Below are 22,977 nucleotides of genomic sequence, written 5' to 3'. Positions count from 1 at the left end.
CACCATTATTCCCTAGAAGACACACGGCGCTGGCATCCTGAAATGCCTCTATGTTCTGCTCACAGCAGGGCCTCCCTAGGCTGTAACAGTAAGTTTCAGAATGTGTTGACCTGATTTTGGAGATGAGACGGATAAACAGGACTTCCAATCTGGAAGCCCTGGTCTCCCATTCTGGAAGCCCTGGTCTCCCAGACCACTAGAACACGTGCGTTTTAGTTAAGCTCCTCCTTCTCCACTGTACCACGTGACATGGAGTCTGAATAATTCTTGCTTTTGCAAGAGGAGGGGCCTTCATTTGGGGCAGGCTTCTCTGAGGGCAGATTGTTCCCTGAGTTCCCAGGACTTTGGACGTTTTTCAAGCCTCTGGGTTGTTCACTGTTACTTGTAGACAGTAGACTCACAATATCCCTGAAGCTGAGTCTCCAGCTTCCTTTCCAAACCCCGCACCCTCGCTTCCAAAATAGGTTGACATACCCTTTGCCCAGGGACTGATAACTTGCCTCTGGGATCTGGGTCACTATTAGCGCCCATAATATTACCAATTAATATGAACCTAACAATAGAGTGTCTCTGTTTGGAGGAATTGCAAGTATGCCCATGACGAGCATTTCACTGCTGAAGCCATACAAGCCCTTGGGTTAAACCAGCTTTATCTACCATCGTTAGAGCTGCAGACACAGGCGGACACAGGTTGTTTACAGGTCCTGTATATTTGTGTACATATTGGCTTGTTACGTGCAGAAAGGTTTAGTAATTTAGCAAGTTTACTAGGCCATTTACAAATCATGAAGAAGTCACCATAAGACAGTCATTTACACATGCAATGTAAAATATCCACGTCTCCACTTTTACACAGCGATTATACAAAGAAGCCGCCAGATACAAGAGCTAGAATAGAATAGGGCACCTGTAGATTGGAACCGTGTTTGTTCGGGGTACAGAGTGGTTGTGACATCAGTAGAAATCCTTTAAATGTTTCATCCAGAGCGGGATATGGTTCATCCTGAGATCTGAGTTTGATGATGGAGCATCTGATTTATCTTTTTCTGACACCCCTTTCTTGTCACATAATAGGAATCAAGCTCTCATATAAAGCGCCTTAGCTTTTTCATTTATCTTTTTGCTTCCACGGTTTTTTGGTTTTTTTCCTGCCTATTTTGCATCTGTAATTCTAGAGCTTCCCTCTTACCCACATAAGCCACTGCCTGGCTGAACAGGCACACGACGTGCACACATGGGCACCGACGCACACACGCTGGTAGCGTTGGATAAGTGTAAATAGAGATAAGATAGAGAACATGAAAATGAGACTGATTATTAATAAGAAATGAAGCTGACTACAAATTGAAAGTGAAAGAAAAGCAATGAATTTGGAAGTAAACGAATCCCTGATTGAGCAATGGAAGCCGGCATTTAGGGGTTCTCGTTCAGTAGTTTAAAAGTCATTTCCATTCACACGATTAGGCAAATGTCTGTCTTACTTTATGACTCCGAAATCATCATGGTCTCAGATCCACTGTGCAAAAACCTCTCTTATTTTTGTAGGTCAATAACAACGGAGTTGTTTCCTTCAACGTGCTAGTGAGTCAGTTCACGCCCGAATCATTTCCCCTGACAGATGGGCGGGCCTTCATCGCCCCATTCTGGGCAGATGTGCACAATGGAATTCGAGGCGAGATCTATTACCGAGAGACCATGGACCCTGTCATCTTGCAAAGAGCCACCAAGGACATCAGGAAGTACTTCAAAGACATGGCAACCTTCTCTGCCACTTGGGTTTTCATTGTGACATGGGAGGAAGTCACGTTTTATGGAGGGAGCAGCACCACACCTGTAATCATTCAAATTTTCCGTTTTCCGCTTCATAGCCTGACATCTAATTCTCGTCCATCTTCACTACTGTGAAGGAGCCTAATTGTTAGAGCTGAAGAATGTCAGTTTCCTTGAGTTACACTGATAAGTCTTGCCACCCACTTTCCAGGAAACAGAGGGAGCTATCAAACCTAACCAGCCCAGTCAGCTGTAGTATTTCAGAAGATGTGCCATGCCTATCACGAATCATTACAAATGTCTAAAAAGGAGCCCTCCGCAATTTTCTTGCAGTAGGTAGCATTCCTATTTTTCAGTGGAGTGACTGGGGCCCTGAGACCTTATCCAGGCCGTATAATTAGGGACCCATCAGGAGCCCCAAGGTCCCTTTTTCTTGCCAGAGGCACAAATGCCTCTCTCCATCAGCTAATTTTCTCCCCTCTTACTTTTTTTCCCCACAAAACCTGATAGGAGGAAAAGGAAAATAGGGTACCAGTTTTAGGCCAAATGATCTGGTTCATTTCATTATGTTACGACCTTTTTTAAAAAAAAATTGTGGCCGGGGCTAGAATTATTCGTATTTGATGCTAATTGAAGTGGGCAGTTAAAGCAGTTCATGAATAAAGTTTCAACATCTGCTCAGAAATCCCAAATGAGCAATCAAATAAAAGTCAAATAAGAGAGATGATCACTGGCATTATTATAGAGGTAATCAACTTTCTACATGCAGGGACAGAACGTGGTTTTCACGAAAGCTTGCCGTTTGTTCGGGTGACTTTGGCAATGGAGATTTTGGAAGCAGCAGATGCGTCTTTGGTGTATCATTTCCAGTGAGCAAAGGCACTCAAAAATCTGCCCTCTGCTTTCTTAGGATTATTTCCAGTTCCATCTGTTTTCCCATTTCCTTGGCAATGAGTCAGTTGCTTAAGGGTGGAAGAGAAGCTACTGAGTTAGAGACAGAGGTGGAAAAGTGCTACGCTTGCAATCCGTAGCTGCCACGCAGCGCGCACACTGCCTATGTGCACCTCCTGACCAGAGCATCAAGATGCACTTTATCACTGAGAGGCTTCTGGAGAACAGAAAGATACACATTTAAACAGTGGATGTATTGGCTAGAAATAACCTCTAAAGAAGCACACATTTCCCTCTGTCATGTTATGGATTGCTAACGACTGCTCAGGTGATGTTTTATGTCCTTTAAGCCTCATACCTTGCAGCGTTAGAATGCAGGATGCCAGCGGTTGATAAATTTTCATGTCAGTGAGGGGGAAAAAAAGGAGAAGAAATGCCCATCAAATGCTGACCACCATTTTTCCAAAAAAAAACTTCCACTGGCAATAAAAATGGCAAGATAATTTAGGTACTTTCTGGTTTGTACTTTGGAGCAAATTTCTGGATGAAGTGAGGGCTCTTTGGATGAGGAGGAATGAGGTAACATCTAAGTGCTTTGAGCTCCTTGGAGAAAAAGATGATAAAATCCTCAGAGTTGCAGAAGTGTCCATCCATCCATCCATCCATCCGTCCTTCCCTGTCTTTGAAGTTGACCCCTTTTTCCATATCCTGTTATCCAGGCCTCTCCATCTCTAGAGGAGCACGTATCAACAGGCCCACTGAACACTGGGCATGAGGATCTTAGAGCAGAAGCCCACCAGAGAGGCAAGGGGATGGGGGCATGTTTATTTTAAGGAAGGAAAACTAATATTTATTGAGGCTGACTATGAACTCAGTGCTGTGGTAGGCTGTCTTTGCAAATCATTTATTTCTCACGAGATTGTTCCAAAGGAAGCTCTCTCCCCACTGTAAATGGGAGGGTACCAGCCCAGAGAGGTGAAGTAACTTGCCCAAATGGCAAGAAAAGGGATCTTCAAACTCTGAATCCTAAACTCTTTCCTCAGCTGCCTCCTCCAGGCAGCACTGGAAATCCTCTGAAGTATAAAAGGGCTTTTCAAGAACTGAAAACATCATTCTACAAAAACAGCTCCAGGAGGGTCTTGCATGGTTGTTGAGGAGCTACGTATGTGCGGGGAGGTGTGTGAGTGAATAAGAACGAGCCAGCTTCTCGGGCATTCTCAGGATGGCTGGTTGGTTTGGAGGTGATTCCTGGGATCAGAAATGGGTGGCTTTCAAGACCTGCTTGGACCAAAGATACTTCCAACTTCATTTCAGGAGAAGGAATTAACTTCCCGAAGGAGAATCCCGGTCTGAAGGAAGGCTTAGCTTTGGTCCTGGTGTGACCGTGACTCTATGCCTGTCTCTTGAACCTGACCCCACAGTGGCCGTATAGCTGACTGCTCCATCCTCTCTGTGCCCCACTTTGCTCTTTTGTTGAGTGGGGCCGGAGGATGGAGGCAGATGCCTGGGTGGCTCTATCATAAACGCCATCGACCGGGCAAGCACAGAACCTGAGGAGAAAGTTCTAGTTTACAAAAAGGGCTTTTCTTTACTTGGTGCTTGTCCCCCTCCCTGGGAGTGTCTAGGATGGGAGATCTGGGGCTTCCAAGATCCTCTACCCCAGTCTGATTACACAGGATAAGGATGTGGGTCTTCCTCTGTGTCTGACAGAATGCTAACCAGGATGGTATCAGGCAGCTGGGGAAGTGCTAGGTTTGGATGGGAAAGGTCAAGCAGCCTCTCCTCTTAACTCTATTTTTATTTGAATTCCCTGAGAACACATATCAAGGGGTAGGTAGCAAAGGGAAATAGTAAAGGACAGAGATTACTACAGCTTGTTTTTGGAAACTGTTTGTGAGGCTGGTCTGAATGTATATAACATCTCTCTCCATAAAGTTTAAAGTTAAGACAGTGTGTGAAGACAGTGCACTATGGTGAGACTGGGAGCTCTGACTCGAATCCCATTTTCTGTTGCTGGGTCATTGCGGAATTTGCAGCAATTCATTTCCCTTAGCCCTCAGTTTTCTTAGCTCTAAAATGGGAATAGGCCAAAAGATCATCATCTTAGCACTGGTCTGAGGTACAGATGGGGGTTGAGAATTTTGCAGATGTAAAGTGATGCATGAATGGCTCCATTAGAGGAGCAATTTCTGCCCGCAAAGTGCTTTTTAAAAATCACTTTCCAACCTGCATTTAAAAGAGGGGGAGATATGTCACCAAGATGAGCAGTGTTTTCCAGGAAGCAAGAGAGCCCAGCCCAGGCCAGCCCTGCAGTCACACCGACTGGCGTTTGCGCGCGTGGCTCCCCCGCTCCCTACACCCCACCCAACCTGCTCCGAGAACAGGTGCTCGCTCGCAGCCCTCTCCCTGGCTGTTTCCTATAGTTTATTCCATGCTGCCATCTATAGGTGCTCCTGTATTATCACAAGCTGAGCGGGGCCTCTGACTTTACCGTCTGCAGTCAGAGGTGTGAGAGGGGCGCTGAGTCAGCCACTAGGTTATTCTCAGGCGATTTCTCTTCTCGATGCACAACTCCACATGTCTTGCTTTTCCCTCTGGAGGCGAGAACATTTTCAGAGAGGAGGCAGAGCATGAGGGCTGGCATTGGAGCAGCTCTGAGCACCTTGGGGTGGCGAGGGGGCAGGCGAAAGCGAGCTGCTGTTGGGGAGAGGAGCCCCTGGGGGTGAGACCAGCCACCCATCCATTCCCATCCTGTAGGTGAACACCTTCCAGGCCGTCCTGGTGTCCGATGGCTCCTATACATTCACGCTCTTCAATTATTATGAAATCAACTGGACCACTGGGACAGCGAGCGGCGGCGATCCCCTGACGGGTCTTGGGGGAGTGATGGCGCAGGTAGGTGGTTCTTCATGTCATCCTCCTATGTGTCTCTAAAGCACTGCACCCTCTGCGTCCTTTCTCAGCATCCTCAGCGGGGGCGGGGTGGGGCGGAGAGGGGAATCCTGCTTTAAACTGGAGAAGCATGTCTGATCTTGCAGGTGGACCAGGAGGCTAGTCTTGCCCATCTTTGATACCTTGATCTGGGTATGGCATGAACTAGTGGGTCTTTGTTACCTGGAAGGGCGACCGCAGGGACTCCAGGAAAAGGAGTCTCTTGACTTCAGGTGTGCTGGGTTCTGAAAATAAGATGTTGGACAGGTGAACCAATGGGAGTGTGTGTGCTCAGAAGTCTGATTTTCCTTTGTGCTTTAGGCAGGATTTAATGGTGGGAACCTCACCAATTTCTTCAGCCTTCCGGGGTCAAGAACCCCTGATATTGTGAATATTCAAGAGACCACAAACGTCAATGTTCCAGGCCGCTGGGCATTTAAAGTCGATGGGAAGGAAATTGACCCAGCCAATGGCTGCACCTCCAGAGGTAAAGGCATTTCCTCTTCTCTGAGGCAAAGCAGGGTTTGTTTAGCTTAGATTGACAGGCAGGCTTTTAAGCCACGGGGGCGGACTTGGTGCCGATGCCTTCCTTACTCTTTTGACATCTCTCGGCTGGGTAATGGAGATCAAGGTAATTTTAGCATGCACATTCATCATGCCAGGAGCTGAAACCCTGCGTCTGCCGTGCTGCGGTTTCTAAAGTCCTCGCCTGGGGTGTGAACACAGCGCCCTGTTCGGAACAGCTCCAAAGTGGACGAGGAGTATGAATGATTTCTCAGCCAGAGGGACAGAAGGGAGCCCTCCTGTTTGACAGTATTTTTGTTGTTGTTGTTGTTGTTGCCTTTTCCCCCTTTAAATTTTCCTTCTCATCTTTACTCCTGCTCCACCATCTGCACTTGGGAGATGCACGGGAGTGGGCGAACTCGGAGCATTGCCAAGTCTCTACGAGAGTAAATCAGGACCTCCTAGTATGAATAGAAAGGAAGGGGGGAAAGTGTCACAGTCTTTAAGGGAGCTTCTCCTAAAATCTTCCAAGCAGCAGCAAAACATGCAGGAATTTAGGGAGAATCAAAGCTGGCTTTAGGTCTGTGTGAACCTCAGTGGGTTCCCTTTATGCTGGCATCCAGAGTTTGGTGCCTCCTCTGAACCAGCAGGACCTCTTTGGATGTACAAAACAGCCCAGGACTCCCACAGGAATGTCCTGGCTTATGGATCCCTGCTTCTTATGTGCCTAAACATGTTCAGAAAACAGAATTTCCGTTTAATTTTTCTGCTTCTAGGAGTGGAGGCTATAGCAACTAGAATTGGTCAATCATCCATCCAGTCTGTCTGTCCGTCCACCCCACCCCCCACTCATTGACCCATCTATCCGTCCATCCATTCAGCCATCCAGCTGCTGTATCTTTTCAACTGAGGTGCTAGCCACCCTGTGAGGTGCTGAAGATGAAGGCAGTGCTAGACTCCCATGGCTCTGCCATGGTAGAGAAGACAGGCAGGGAAACAGCGATGACCGATGGAAGACGTGTTATGATAGACACGAGTGCAGGTGCCGCGTAAGCACAGAAGAGGACCCTGGGGGAAATGTTTCCAGATGCCTAAGGAAGTTACAGGTTGGGATGAAGGCTTCAGGAGGGCTCCTGCCCTCCGTCCGTTGAAATCCCAGCCTGGTGACCTGCATGTCTTGGCAGCCCTGCGGGCTTCAATTTGTGTAATAACCAGAAGAGCCGTAGTCGCCTGGTCTGAGATGCCCACACCCTCTGCCCCCCTTCCCTGTGCTTGGTTGTGCTTATCAAACCTCTGAGGAAAGGTCATTTGTGAAGATGGCCTGCCTGGGCATCCTTGCCTCCTGTGGACTCTACAAAGTCCTTCATGTTCAGAATAGCAAGTAAATGTTTTAGAGCTAAGCCAGTATTAAACTGGATGGAAAAGAATCTAGCTCCAAAGCCCACCAGGATTTCAGAGATTGTGCCCTCCTCCCTTACAAGAGTGTAGACACAGCTTTGCTTATGGTCAGTGAAAGATACCAAACCCCATTACCTCTCTCCCCTTTATGGCCTGGGCTAGGAACAAACCCAACGCCTCTCCCCTTTGTCCAAGCATCACAGAGCTGACTGACTGTGGCCAAGCTACCCAAGTGCCGGGTGACAGCCTCTCCCTGAGTCCCCGGGATGAAATGCTGTGATAATGGAAAACCTTGGCTCGCGGAGCTGTGGGGTTGGTCAGATGCCAGCCGCGTACAAAGTCCTCACTTTGACTTCATTCTTTCCCCTCTGAGTTATGGCCTTGGGTTTCATATGCAGGACAAATTCAATATCCTTATACGGACTGCTGTGCATTTTAATGTGCCACCGGACATAGATCAATCTAATGAGATGGGGATTTGGCCCGGGTGATAGCAGGGGAAGTGTTGCATAGAGCTGGTTTATTATATCATCATTTTGCAAACAAAATTATCTCAGAGAGTCTACCTTTTTGGTCCAAACCTCCTTATTCAAAGGCATTTTCCCCTCATTTATTGGAAGCCTGAAAAGGCAGAGACTGGAAATTATACCGGGTAGAGGCTACAATAGATGCAGCCTGGCTTAGCGCCAGAGAGGGCCGAGGTTCGAAGGGCCTGTTTTCAGGGCAGATGCAGGCGACCTACTGGGAATGTGAAAAAGTCTATTTTCCTGTTTCTCGGGCCCGATTCTCAACAGGTCCGAAACATAAGTGCCGGCTGAGACATAATTATTCCTCTTGGGCAGATACGGAAAGGACTGCTCCTGAGGCCGCCTTGCCTTCCGCTGGCTTAACCTTCCACCCTCGTGCTGTTTGTTAGGTATTCAGTTTTACAAAAACTCGAGAAATCTTTTCAAACGACCATTTTGAACTATACTTAGTCCTGTATGACATGGTTTACACTTCTTAATGTTGTGTCTTTGATCCTTTCCTTTTCAGACATTCTCAATTTACTTCTTCTACCTCTGTCACCCTGTGCCAAGTTGTTCTAGCATCACCGTTCCCCAGGAGGCAGGGAAAACAGCCTCGTCTGCTTTCTACAGGCTGGGACACTGAGACAGGTGGAAGTCGAGTCAGTAGTCTTGGAAGTCGATTGCACGGTTGTGACCATTGCCCGGTTCTCTCGGCTGCGACCCCAACCGAGGACTAGATCACAGCCCCCAGCCCAGAGATGCTACTACTTCAGTTGAAGGTTGATAGGAAGAACCGGCAGATTTCAAAGTTTTGGGTGTGGAAAATCGTTCATTTTGGAAAATGGTTTTTAAAGACTGAAGGCCTCTCAAATAAATAGTAGTAAATATTTTCAAAATTAGCACAGCCCTTAGAACCAATCCCCTCCCCTCACCTCATTCTCTTCCTGAGCTAGATTCTGTCAAGAAGTTCTGTCCAGTGGATAAAGGAAGAGCAGTGCTGGGCTTGGACAGGGCCTAAGGTGAGAGAGAAGGCGACTTATATAGGTGTCAGTTCGGTCTGAGCAGTGACTGCGGGGTTTATGAGCCAGGAAAGGTGCCAACCAGAGGTCAGCCTTTTCTAGAACCTTCCCAGGGGCCTGGGATTTAAGTATGTGCATCTGACTCCTGATTCTTTTCTGGCACATCCTGAGGCCCCAACAACGGTTTGTTGAATGAGTGGATGAGTGAACGAGTGAATATGTTAGCAAGCAAACGCACAGTGTTGCCAAGTCACCTGGGTGAGCTGGCCCTCTTTCAGAATACCTTCCTCTTATCGCCGAAGGCAAGGAAGGGACTGCCCCGCGTCCTGGCCCCTCCCGTGGGGTAGGACAGTGCGTCTTTCCTTGAATGAGAGCATGCTCACCAGCGGTGGAGACCAAAATGCCAAGAGCTTAGACTGGATTCAGACAGACTCGGTGGGAATCCCAGCTTCACTGTTGAGTTGCTGAGTGATCCTAGATGAATGACCCAACTTCTCTTAAGCCTCCGTTTCCTCACTTGTCAAATGAGGGCGACACTACCTACCTACCAGGGTTCTTTTGTGGGTGAAATGGTATGAGGCAGGTAAAGCCTGGCACCAAGGGGGAGCGCTCAGTAGATGTTGGCTGTGATGTCCTTGTTCTCCAGGACAGTTCCTGCGGCGAGGGGAGGTGTTCTGGGATGACCTGAACTGCACCATCAAGTGTCGCTGTCTGGATTTCAACAACGAGATCTACTGCCAGGAAGCCGCGTGTAGCCCCTACGAGGTGTGCGAACCCAAAGGCAGATTCTTCTTCTGCAGCCCCGTGGAGACCAGCACATGCGTGGTGTTCGGGGAGCCGCACTACCACACCTTTGATGGCTTCCTCTTCCACTTCCAAGGCTCCTGTGCCTACCTGCTGGCCCGACAGTGTTTGCAGACTTCCAGCCTCCCGTTCTTCAGCGTGGAGGCCAAGAATGAGCACCGGGGGGGCTCAGCTGTCTCCTGGGTGAAGGAGCTCTCGGTGGAGGTGAATGGCTACAAGATTCTCATCCCCAAAGGAAGCTATGGAAAAGTCAAGGTGAGACCCTCTCCATCCTTCACGGGGAGTTGCAGGAGCTGGAGATTCTTCAGCCTGGGAAAGACTTTCCCAGATCTGCTGGTTCTGCTGTTGGCTGTTTGTACCAAAGAGAGGCGTGGCTCTTCCCGCCTCGCAGATATCTTGTAAAATTCTTTACTAGGCTAAACTTTGTTTGTTCAGGAGCTAACCTAAGCTTTCTCTTTGACATGTCTAGCTGCTGTTTAAGCCCGTTTGAGTTCTCAGTTCCCTCATACGCATGCGTGCACACAGGCACCCGCGCTCAGAAGCAACTGGGAAGAGAGGTAAATTCAGTTTCTCAAGAACCTGGCTTGCAACAGCGGTAGCGTCATGGCCATGCCCTGGAGACAGTGTAAACGCAAAGTACAAACCCATAATTCACTACAGCCTTTGATTAACATCCTCACCACATTGCCCTCCCTGTTTGCCCAAGAGCTACGGCTTCATTCTCAGGGAAACCTCCAAATTGACTGATGTGTCCACAGGCACTGCCCATTCAGGCACCTGGAGTGGGGCTTGGTAACAGTCTTTTGTGAAGCCTGGGTGGGAAGTTCCTGTGGAAGCTTTGCCTAAACACCCCTCAAGCAGAATCCTCCACTCCTGCCTGGAATACAGGAGAACGCGGGTCTGGGGGGGTCTGTTTAGCATATGCAAATGATTCCTGTCCACGTCCACCTGGATTTCAGGCAGGGCCGTTGATAAATGAGGGCGAACAAAGAGCCGCTTGCAATTACTCAATTTGTGGAGGCCCCAATTTTCATGATGTTAGTGAAGATCTTGTGGTAACCATGTATTTATTCAAGCAATAATAACCAGGACCACAAGGGGTTGATTGCTGCCACCCCGTGAAATCCTTAATCCCCAAGCATGGCGGTCATTACAGAGATTACAAACCAGAACTGATGCCAACGCAGGATGCCTTTCTTTTTCTAAATACGTGTTGTAGTTTTAATGGAGGCAGTATGCCCAACGAAAGGCAGGACCGAGGAACTAATTCCACTTTTTCTGGCTCTGCCCTCCCTAGGTCTGTGCAGTTTATCAGTGTCCTAATTAGAAAAGTTGGCTATTTCTGGGGTTGAAATGCCACTTTGCTTGTCGTTTGGTTAGTCTCCCTAGAGACAGCTCTGTATTTCAAATCAAAGGTAAGTGTTCAGGCACAGAAGTTTGGAGTTTTTCCCTTTTAAATTTATGCTGTACTGTTGAGGGCTACACTGTCCTTGTAGTTAGATGCTCACATTCCAAGCTAGAAAAATGTTTGCCAGCTCTCCCCCACTTCCTGTATTGTGGGGATGATGTCTGTAATATCTGTAGTTGAAAAAGAAAGCTTCATGCTCGATTCCTGCTTTCCATTTTGATTAAAATTCTTTTCCCCTCACAGTCAGACTCTTTTTTTTTTTTAGAAGGAAAGGGGCACCGTCATTTCTTTCAGGCCCAGCAGCTCTGCTAATTTTGCGTGCCTCTTTTCCATCGTCCCAGCGTAGGGCATGGATTCCTCAATTTTCTGTAGCGACAGGGAGATGTGGATGTGAATGTAAATGTTTCAGCAAGAAAAGGTTATGTGATTCCAACTGCAAGCTAACAATGGCTCCCTTTTCCTTTTGCCAAATGGCTTCCCAGTGTCTCTGAATACACCTGCTCTGTTGGGGAGGGCGGCTCGATGGATGGCAGGGCCCCCACCCAGGGTGAAATGGGGACAGGCAAGGAGAGGGGTGGGAGGCAAGAAGGAGCCTGATTCGCCTGCGAGGCAGCTGACTTCCAGGCCTGGCAACACGGATCTCAGGCATAGATCACCTTCCTCCATGTGCTGGGGTTAGGAGCTGGGTTCTGAATATGCATCTCCCCCCTTTGAAATGTTCTCAAGTAACAAAATAAATACTTTAGGATTGCGTACGCTAATGGGGGCCAAAGAAAGCCAGTGAAACTCCATATATAGTAAACAACTCCTTCTAGCTGACACATATCAGTTTTCATATTTCTCCCCCAGATAATCCTAAGTAATTTCAAGTTCACCAGGGAAAAGAGGACCAAGGCCGAATAGCTTATGGGTGATGAAGAGCTCAGACTCTGGGGTCAGACCTGCTCAAGCCCTTTGCCACCACTGCCAGGAGAGTCGCCTCTTCGACCTTCACTTTCTCCATCTGTAAGATGGGGTCATCATATCTAGGAGGCAGGGCTCTTGGCTGTAGTTTGGACTTGGCCATCTCTACTGAGCACGGGGACAGAGGCAGCTGGGAGCAGTGGAGGGTCAGGCCCTGTCACCCACAAGTGATGCCAGCCCTCAACCTCAATTTCCTCACTGGCTAAAGGGGAGATGGCAAGGACCTTGTAAGGTTGAAGGTGAGGGTGAGGTAGAAGAGCCACGTGGGCCATAGCTAGTGCACCGCCTGGCACACAGTGGGCACGCAGTACACGCAGGTTCCCACGCTGCCGTCCCCACCATAATCTCTGCTCATTCTAAGGCCTGTGCTACTTTGCCCCCACCCACTCCTGGGAGAGGCACGGTCAGAGGGGGACCCGACTGGGATACGGGGAGAAGAAGGAAAGCAAACAGTGGCTAATCAGGGACTGTGGGAATGAAGTAAGAAGTCATGTGCTGGGGAAGAGTCCCCGGGACTCCTACTCCGAGCACTGTGGGTACAAACACAAGACACTATAATGCACGGTTTAAACTGAGACATGTGTGAAAGAGAAGGGGGGCGTAATGACCACTTATGGCCCGGGCAACCCATGCGGTCAGCAGAGCGACACAGTCAGTCTGAGTGCGACAGAGAAACCAGGGGGACTCTTGCAACCTCCGGAGTGTACCCCGTGGCTTCTGCTTTGAGACACCGCAGCTGTCTTTGTTAGCAGGAGCTGAGTGAGAGGTGAGGAGAATGTGCAGCGGTGGAGGCGCTGGGCATTTACAGTTGTACCACCTGGGGAAGATTTCCCTTCCTGCATCTCAGCACAGAACAGCACATGCGAGCCACCCGGCGTCTCGCTAGCTGACCTTCCTTAGAGAAAGACTTTCTTCATCCTTGTTGGCAAACCCACTACCTGGGACATAAGGACAAATCAGTCGACTCCTAGGTGCTTCTTTTCTATTTCTAGCTCTCGTAGGGTGGCTTACTTCTCAAGCTTGTTTTTCCTGTTTGTTTTCCGCATGAAGTCTTACTAATCTCTAGCGGCAGAGAATTGCACAGGGCATCGGCCGTGGTAAACCTGGGGAGCGATGCCTGGACAGTCCATTGTCTCACTTCCTGGACAAGCTGGAGAGTAGCAGCAATGGTGGCAGTAAAGACCCTTGATCTTTCCAGGGTCCAGAAATCAGTATGGGTCCAGGGCAGCCCGGATGTGCTCTTACCGTCAGCCCACCCAGGAATCTTCTGGGATGAACCGTTCCATCCCAGTCCACAAAAGTGATGTCTGTAGTGCTAGGTATGTTAATTTGAAAAAGAAGAAAATGAACTCACTGTTGGAGGTTTATCAAGCCACTCACTCAGGTGAGCCAGACACCTGGGCCTCGCTCTCGGTTCTTCCCCTATTCCTCTCCCTGCTGCAGGAAGCACCAGCGGCCCCCACGAGCTGTCCCCTCCTCCGCGTCTCTGCACATTAGGCCCCCACCCTCCGCCGCCCTGGCCTCCTGTGCCAGCCGCCTGCCGGTTTCTCTGCTGTTAACTTCCATTTGCGTCCCCAAGTCCTTCACGCTGGCCAGAGCGGACTTTCTCAAATGCACGTCTGACCCTGACATTCCCTTGCTTAAACCTTTTTGGAGTTCTCCCTACAGAAGAGTGATCTAAGTTGTTGTTTTTGTCCTTGTGGGCTTTTGTTCTGCTTCTAAACAGGCTACAGAGGCCCTCCGAGCTCTGTTCCCAACACAGAAGCCAGAGCAGCTCTTTTGCAACGGAAGTCAGGTCATGTCGATCTTTTGCCCCGGACGCCCTCTTGGCTCTCCGTTTCCCTCAGAGTCACAACCGAAGTCTCTGCGTGGCTGACAAGGCCCTGCTGTTCTCTTGGCTCTTGTCTCTTCGCCCTCACCGACCACTGCCCTCCCTCCTGCTCTCTCCACTCCAGCCACACCGGCCTGTGTGTCCCCGAGCGCCCAGGCATGCGCCACCCTAGGGCCCGGCCACTATCCCCACTTCCTCATCTCAAACGTCTCCTTCGCTGGGATCTTCCCAGACCATCCTCTCTAAAATTAGAAGCCCTCTTCGCTAGCACTTTTGCTCCACATTCTCGGCTTTATTTTTCTGCAGAACACTTTTCTGGCATCATTACACATTTTACTTATTGGTTTTGTTTGTTGTTGGTCTCCTGAATGGAAATGTAAGTTCCCAGAGGCAAGGATTTTTGTCCCTTTTGTTCATTGCTAATCCCCAATGCTTAGAACGGAGCTTGACACACAGAAAGGGCTACGTTGACATCTGTTGAATGAAATGGTCCCTGCCCACGTCTCCAGCTTCCTCTCCAGCCAGCCCTTCCCTCTGCAGTCCAGTAATACCCCGGGACTGTCCCCATATTCACCCAGCTACTTCTAACCACGTGACTTTCTTCCCTGGTCCTGGACTTCCCTGCCCTCCGCTTTCTTCCTTTGGCCCCTTCTGTGTATCTTTAAAGACCCAGATCAGACTTAATCACCTCTAAAAATTGCCCGTACACCCCCAAGGCTGGACTCATGGTCAGTACTGTTGTCCCCTTGGGTCACCCAATCACCTATGGATGCATATTTAAAACTCTGTGTTCTAAATATTAATTTGTGCCCCTCTTCCTCAGTGGACTGCGGGCTCATGGGGGGCAGGGACAATTACTTGTTTTGTTCATTATTTCTCAGCAGCTAACATAGTGCTTGGTACCCAGTAGGTGTTCAGATTTGTTGTGTCGAACGACTACATGACACAGGCCTGGTATCAGGAAGTGACAGGGTGAAACACAAGGAGAATAGTCCCAGGGCAGCCTCAAAGCTAGACTGTGGGGAAGAGTTTGTAGTCCACCTGCCAGCTGGGAGCGGGGGTCAGGGAATGCTAAAGGCAGAGAGGGCATCACCAAGGGAAGTGTGTTACTTGAGCTGAGACTTAAAGAATGGATTTCGAGGAGAAAAGAGGAAAAGCGAGGTAACTAGTCTTTCGAGAAAAGACTTGAAGCTGACCGGAGAGCCAGCCAGGAAGGGTTGACGACCACCTGGTCCCCAGAGGGGTCTAGAGTGGCTGCAGTAATGCACTGCTGTCACAACTCAAATGCCAGCCTGCTCTCCAGGGTCCCCAGGAGGCAAGCCCGCCGGCACTGAGTTTCTCTGCCTCCCTTTCCTGCCCGCGGCTGGCCCCACTGCCCTGGCACCCGCTCACCTGCCTCCTTACTATTACTGTTGTTGGCAGGTCAATGACCTAGTGGCTTCTTTGCCCGTCACCGTAGACTTGGGGGCAGTGAAAGTCTACCAGAGTGGCATGTCTACTGCCGTGGAGACGGATTTTGGGCTCTTAGTGACGTTTGACGGCCAGCACTACGCCTCCATCTCCATCCCCGGCTCCTACATCAACTCCACGTGCGGGCTCTGTGGGAACTACAACAAGAACCCGCTGGATGACTTCCTCCGCCCCGACGGCCGGCCGGCCATGTCGGTCCTGGACCTGGGAGAGAGCTGGCGGGTCTACCATGCCGACTGGAAGTGCGACTCGGGCTGCGTGGACAACTGCACCCAGTGCGACACCGCCACCGAGGCCCTCTACTTTGGCTCCGACTACTGCGGCTTCCTCAACAAGACGGACGGCCCCCTGTGGGAGTGTGGCACCGTCGTGGACCCCACGGCCTTCGTGCACAGCTGCGTGTACGACCTGTGCAGTGTGAGGGACAACGGGACACTCCTGTGTCAAGCCATCCAGGCCTATGCGCTCGTGTGCCAAGCCCTTGGCATTCCGATCGGAGACTGGCGAATCCAGACTGGGTGTGGTAAGCTAGCATCCCGTCCACTTGGAAGGCTGCGCTCATGCAAGGGGACAGGGAGAGGGTTTCCGGGCTCCCGGAAGAGCTCCCGGTTAAGACAAAGTGCCTGAAGATGAGGGGGAGGTTGAAATATCGCCAGTTATAAAGAATGAACCGTAAAAGGATCTTTGCCTTTCCCCCAACCCAGTATCATGGCCAGAAAACAAGAAGCCACTGATGGGCACACGTGGTCTGGAGACATGGAAAGTGTGGCTGGAGGAGGACCCTTGGCAGGTGTGGGGGGGCTGAGTTGAGCGGGGAGGGGAGGGTTCCCCAAGTTGGAGGTGGCCTCTCTGTGGCTGCTGGGGAAATGCAGACGCTGGCCTGAGTCACCAAGACCAGCCTTTGGGAAAAGAATTCATCTCTCAGATGGAGCCCATGGCATTTTTGTCCTTGGCTTTTTTTTCTCCACTCTCAGTCCCTTCAGGCTCTAGAGCTTTTCAGCCGGTCAGAGAAGGGACTGCAGGCAGGGCAGAGAGCGGACTTGGAAACAGATCTTCTTCTAAAATGCTGGGTGGTGAGAAACAGCCCCGGCGGCGTGGGAAGTCCAGCTGCTTTGGAATGCCGCTTTCAGATTAAGCATTTGGAACCATTGGCAGTCTTGTTATGTTTTCCTTCAGTCCGACTTACCTCTCTGCTACCCCTAGTTACGTAAATGTTAAAAACAAGCAAACAGAAAAACAAACCACTTCTTGGGATTTTGTTTCTTTCCTGGTCCTTGGTATTCTCTGTATGAGTAAACAGAAAATTTTAATCCACACATTTAAGAGTGCAATGGATCTGACTTAAAAGTTTCTTTCAATTCCAAGGCCAGGGGGCATTTTTTTCCTATTAGTACAGGTTGGATTCATATAGATCATCACGTATCAGAATCAATTCTTAGAGAATTGATCAAGCTACTAAGAGACAGTGTTTTTTTAAATATTTTTTTAATTAAGGGGGGAGGTATAGCTTAGTGGTAGAGTGCATGCCTAGCATGCACAAGGTCCTGGGTTCAATCCCCAGTACCTCCATTAAAAGATAGGAAAAACAAAACAAACCACCCCCTCAATTTTTTTTTTTTGTTGTTGTTGCTGTTTGGCTGGCCAGACTATATTATGCCCTGAGTATCCAAATTCTGATTCAAGTTGAGATTGAACATGACTTCTCTTCAATCCTTGTATAATCCAAGAGCATCCAATTGCCTAATTTTTGGCCTATGATGGCTATTCTTTTTCCTAGTGGTACCACTTTCCTACCCTCCACATTCCTCTCTCTCTGTCTCTCATATTCATGAGATTCATTAGATTTAATTCAGAGAGCTACTCTACCAGGCTTTTGAACCCCTGGTTCAATTAGAACTCAAACCAGACTCAGATGTTCTTAAAATAAGAATTGAAGGTTTCTAAGGCAAGAAGGACCTTCAGAAGGCATCTAGTTCTAATCCAGTCTCTTGGAGGAACAGACACGAAGATTCTTTTCAGATAGCCAAGGTTCTTTCCTATTTTTAATACCCCAGAGAATTCATTTTCACAGTCTTCTTTGGTCATTCTTAGGTACCTCTCTTTTTGAAAGTTCATTTTTTGAAATTCTTCTTCTAAGAGTTACATCTTTCATTTCTCCTGTAAGTTTGGTTGATCTCCTCCTAAGAATGGGCCATGCGCTTTAAAATCAGGCCAATGTTATGCCCATCAGTTGAAGATCTTAAGATGGTAGTAGGTCACCAAGCACTAAGCCTGTATTGAAAAATCCATCTGGTCTAGTTAGGATAGTCAAGATGATCAAATGAGAGTCAAACTTCACACTCCATCCCCTTGCTCAGTAGTTATTACCAAAGCATTTGTGCCCCTTGCTACAGACATAACCTTAAGTCTCCCTCCCCCAGTGAGTGGCGGCCTGGCCCTCCCGCTAGGAGCTAACTGGTCCAGAAGCAGGGTTCCTCCTCCAGGGCCCTTGTGCATGGTGGACCTGGCCTGCCAGCACCTTAGGCATTCACCTTGTTGTCACCCTCTCTCCTCTCCCCCACGTCAGTGTCCACGATACAGTGCCCGAGCTTCAGCCACTACTCCGTGTGCACCAGCAGCTGCCCCAACACGTGCTCGGACCTGACGGCCTCCCAGAACTGCGCCACGCCCTGCACGGAGGGCTGTGAGTGCAACGAAGGCTTCGTCCTCAGCACCAGCCAGTGCGTCCCGCTGCACAAGTGCGGCTGCGACTTCGACGGCCACTACTACGCCATGGGGGAGTTCTTCTGGGCCACGGCCAACTGCACGGTGCAGTGCCTGTGCGAGGAGGGCGGCGACATCTACTGCTTCAACAAGACGTGCCGCAGCGGGGAGGTGTGCGCCGTGGAGGACGGCTACCAGGGCTGCTTCCCCAAGCGGGAGACCGTGTGTCTGCTCAGCCAGAGCCAGGTGCTGCACACCTTCGACGGCGCCGCCTACGCCTTCCCCACCGAGTTCTCCTACACGCTCCTCAAGACCTGCCCCGAGGGGCCCGAGTACTTGGAAATCGACATCAACAAGAGGAAGCCGGAAGCAGGGCCTGCTTGGCTGCGGGGTGTCCGGGTGCTGGTGGCCAACCAGGAGGTCAAGATGGGAGGCATCGGGGCTTCGGAGGTCAAGGTAAGACTCATGCGGCCTTCGAGAGTTTTCCGATGAGTCACGCCAAGCGAAGGAGCCGCATTCTTCAGGCTTGCCTGACTGCCTCTGACTGGAAGCAGACTCTAGGAAGCCAATGACTCCGAAATGGGAGCATTTTTCTAACAGCACCAAGTAAGGGTCTATTGGGTAGAAACGTGAAGCTGGAATTTCTCGAATCAGATAGAGCAGGACGAGCTCACCAGAATAGCAGACACTGACAGAACGCTTACTATGTGCCAAGCACTATTCTAAGCAGTGTCCCACTTCATCCTAGGAGGTAGATGATATCATTTTTCTCATTTTACAGATGAGAAAACTGAGGCACAGAGAGGTTAGGTAACTTCCCCAGGGACACACAGCCATAAAGTGGAATTCAAGCCCAGGCCGGCTGGCTCCAGAGTTTGTGCTCTTTATTCTGTACTACACAGAGCCTCCTACCTGCAGATGGGAACCATGTGGATTAGCACACAGGGTACCTGCCTTCCACCCCACCCCCCGACCTGGGCTAAAATACCCGCAATCAGGCATGCAGACTCACAGGCCATTAGTTCTGGAAGTAATCTTGGGATTTATCAAGTGCAATGCTTTGTTTGCACATGAGGATCCCACAGGGTTAAGTGAGGGCTGCGGGCCTGACAGCTGGGTGGGGGCAGATCTGGGATCGGGGCTGGTGGGGGCCAGGCAGCTCTCCTTCCTCCCGGCAACACTTGCAGTTCATAATATCACATGACGTCGAATTTGGAAAACGAAAGCCAACACGGTAAATAAAACACGTCCACAAAGAGAAAGGGCTGTGTTTTTGTTCCCATGGACACACTGGCAGGAATGAATTTATTTACAGAATGGTAAGAGGTAGGTGGGGGGATGGACAGCCAGATCGTTAGATATACACTGTGTGCACCCAAGGGGCTTGGACACAGGAGGAGGAAGATTGGAAGGGAGAGGAAGGAGGCAGAAAGGGGGGAGGAGGGGAGCCGGCTGTGCAAAGGGGCTGTTGAGGGCAGGAGGAAGCCACACATCCAAGGTCGGGGGGCAGGAGAAAGCCACACATCTCCGATGACTGTTGCTCACATTTCAGTTTTGTTTTGAACTAGCTCAGTATCACACACACACACAGATAAACAGCAAACATGAGGGATCAGAGGAGCCTGGGAAGAAAGAAACAAAGATGCCCATGAGAAAATAGTCGCTGTCTCTGTGGTTTCCACAGACTGCCAGCTTCTCGACATTTCTGAAAGGACTAGTCTTGGGGCAGCACCGGGTCTTAATTCACAGCCTAGGAAACTGTGGGCACTGTGTGTGTATCTGGAATTGACGATAGTGATTTGATTTTTCAGTTGAATGGTCAGGAAGTGGAATTACCTTTCTTCCATCCTTCCGGGAAGCTGGAAATTTACCGAAACAAAAACAGCACGACAGTCGAGTCCAAGGGAGTTGTGAGGGTGCAGTACTCAGACGCGGGCCTCCTGTACATCCGGCTCTCCACCGCCTACTTCAACTGCACAGGGGGCTTGTGCGGCTTCTTCAATGCCAACGCCAGCGATGAGTTCTGCCTCCCCAACGGCAAGTGCACGGACAACCTGGCGGTGTTCCTGGAAAGCTGGACCACTTTCGAGGAGATCTGCAATGGGGAGTGTGGGGACCTGCTGAAGGCCTGCAACAACGACTCGGAGCTGCTCAAATTTTACCGCAGCCGCGCCAGGTGCGGCATCATCAATGACCCCTCCAACAGCTCCTTCCTGGAGTGCCACGGCGTGGTCAACGTCACCGCCTACTACCGCACCTGCCTCTTCCGCCTGTGCCAGAGCGGGGGCAACGAGTCGGAGCTCTGTGACGCCGTGGCCCGGTATGCGAGTGCCTGCAAGAACGCCGACGTGGAGGTGGGCCCCTGGAGGACCCACGATTTCTGCCGTAAGTTGGGGTGACATTATGGCGGAGGCCAGCTGGGTCAGGGGACACCGCATCTTCTCACTTGGGACTCTCTTCATGGTGGAATTGAGCTCAAGGTCAATTGAATTGCCATGTATACTTTCCCTAGTCTGATGTGTCTGCTGGAAGGCCTGTCACCCCAAACCAGACTACTTCTCACCTTTGCTTTCGTTTCTAATGACACAGTACCTCCTCACTGTAGAATGATCAGCCACCCTATTGACTGTGGATTTACCCAGCGGAAGGTACACATCATGTCAAAGGACCAGAAATCTCTGTGATGGCTCAGTTGGCGCCTTCTCTCTTAGCAAGGCAGGACCCTGTTCATTTCAACAGAAGGTGATCAGTCAGGTGCCTCTCCCAAGGTAGAGATTAGCCCTGCTCCCCAGGGCCAACCTGACATGATTATTAAGAGAGTCCCATGTTGCTGGTTTTACATTTTGTCCTGAGTATTTGACCCCTCTCAGCAGTGCTTGTAGTAATTAGAATAACTGCTGGGAAGACCTGACATAGAAAAGCCTTGGTTACGGGGGAGCCCAGGAGGAGGAGTAACTGGATGGGTAGAAAGAGGAGTGGCTGAGGGGGTGGGACCCAGGCCTGGAGCAAGGACTGCCTCAACTGGACCACAGCTCCCATCCCTTCCCCACCAAGAAGATCTGCCCTAAACCAAGACCAGCCCCACCATTGAGATTCCATCCTTTATTTCTGTTTGTTTCTCTTCCATTATATTCCTTCCTAGCTAAAAGTGTTTATCTTTTAACTTTTTATTTTGAAACAACTTTGAAGTTACAGAAAAGCTGCAAGAATATCAATAGAGCTTTTACCCAAATGAACCTATTGTTAGCATTTTGCCCCATTTACCTTGTCATTCTCTTTCACTGTCTCTCCATTTGAAGGAAAGTTTCAGACATCATGCCATTTGTGTCCCTAAATGCTTAGGTGTGTATTTCTTTAGAAGCAGGATACTCATTTACAGTACAGCCCAGTTATTGCCCTTAGGAAATTTAACATTGATGCAATAACTTGACTCCTGTATTTCAATTTTGCCAGTTGACCCAGTAATGTCTTTTGTGGCTCTTCTCCCCATCCCAACCCCCAAAACAGGTCTAGTCTAGGACCACATATGGCATTTAGATGTCATGTGTCTTTGGTCTCTTTTTTTTTTTTTAACATTTTTTATTGAGTTATAGTCATTTTACAATGTTGTATCAAATTCCAGTGTAGAGCACAATTTTTCAATTATACTTGAACATACATATATTCATTCTCACATTTTTTTTTTGCTGTGAGCTACCACAAGATCTTGTATATATTTCCCTGTGCTATACAGTATAATCTCGTTTGTCTATTCTGCATATGCCTGTCAGTATCTACAAATTTTGAACTCCCAGTTTGTCCCTTCCCACCCCCCGCCCCCTTGGCAACCACAAGTTTGTATTCCATGTCTATGAGTCTGTTTCTGTTTTGAATTTATGTTCATTTTTTTTTTTAGATTCCACATATGAGTGATCTCATATGGTATTTTTCTTTCTCTTTCTGGTTTACCTCACTTAGAATGACATTCTCTAGGAACATCCATGTTGCTGCAAATGGCATTATGTTGTCATTTTTATGGCTGAATAGTATTCCATTATATAAATATACCACATCTTCTTTATCCAGTCATCTGTTGATGGACATTTAGGCTGTCTCCATGTCTTGGCTATCGTAAATAGTGCTCCTGTGAATACTGGGGTGCAGGTGTCTTTTTGAAGTAGGGTTCCTTCTGGATATATGCCCAGGAGTGGGATTCCTGGGTCATATGGTAAGTCTATTCCTAGTCTTTTGAGGAGTCTCCATACTGTTTTCCACAGTGGCTGCACCAAACTGCATTCCCACCAGCAGTGTAGGAGGGTTCCCTTTTCTCCACAGCCTCTCCAGCTGGTCTCCTCTAATCTAGAACAATTCCTTAGCTTTCTTTGTCTTTTATGGTATTGTCATTTTTAGAGAATACAGGCTCCCCTCTTTTTAAATAGAATGTTTGGGTTTGACGTTTCCCCGTGACTGGGTTCTGCTGTACATCCCCGCCAGCCTCCTGCACAGGTGATGCTTGTTTTCCTCAGGGTATCACATCACATGCGGGGCACACTCTGTCCAGCCTCCTGTCATTGGTGACAGGCACTTTGATTCCCTGGTCGGGTGTTGTCAAGTGTTTCCACTCTATGGTCACTATGCTTTCATCTTGCAACTAATGAGCAATCTGTGGGGAGATACTTTAAGACCATGCAGCTTCCTGCTTGTCATCAAAATCCCCCTCCTCGATTTAGTGACCCTTGATGATTTTTGCTTGTATCAATTTTCAGCCTGATGATTATAGGCTGCCAGTTTCCAGCT

The 22,977-nt window shown here is 49.2% G+C and overlaps 1 protein-coding gene across 1 annotated transcript in view; it reads left to right on the top strand.

Moving 5' to 3' along the window:
* The window catches only part of TECTA (tectorin alpha), a 66,673-nt gene that overhangs the window by 4,671 nt on the left and 39,025 nt on the right, over positions 1 to 22,977 (top strand). The window contains exons 3-9 of the mRNA XM_032472343.1: positions 1,546 to 1,833; positions 5,419 to 5,556; positions 5,914 to 6,079; positions 9,669 to 10,081; positions 15,451 to 16,021; positions 18,065 to 18,657; positions 20,013 to 20,586. Of these exons, the coding sequence (XP_032328234.1) occupies positions 1,546 to 1,833; positions 5,419 to 5,556; positions 5,914 to 6,079; positions 9,669 to 10,081; positions 15,451 to 16,021; positions 18,065 to 18,657; positions 20,013 to 20,586 (2,743 nt within the window). The remainder of the gene's footprint in view (positions 1 to 1,545; positions 1,834 to 5,418; positions 5,557 to 5,913; positions 6,080 to 9,668; positions 10,082 to 15,450; positions 16,022 to 18,064; positions 18,658 to 20,012; positions 20,587 to 22,977) is intronic.

This window comes from Camelus ferus, chromosome 33 (assembly GCF_009834535.1).
Source record: "Camelus ferus isolate YT-003-E chromosome 33, BCGSAC_Cfer_1.0, whole genome shotgun sequence".
NCBI classification, from domain to species: domain Eukaryota; kingdom Metazoa; phylum Chordata; class Mammalia; order Artiodactyla; family Camelidae; genus Camelus; species Camelus ferus.
Note: the sequence above shows the minus strand (reverse complement) of the source record. Positions and strands in the feature narration are given on the sequence as shown.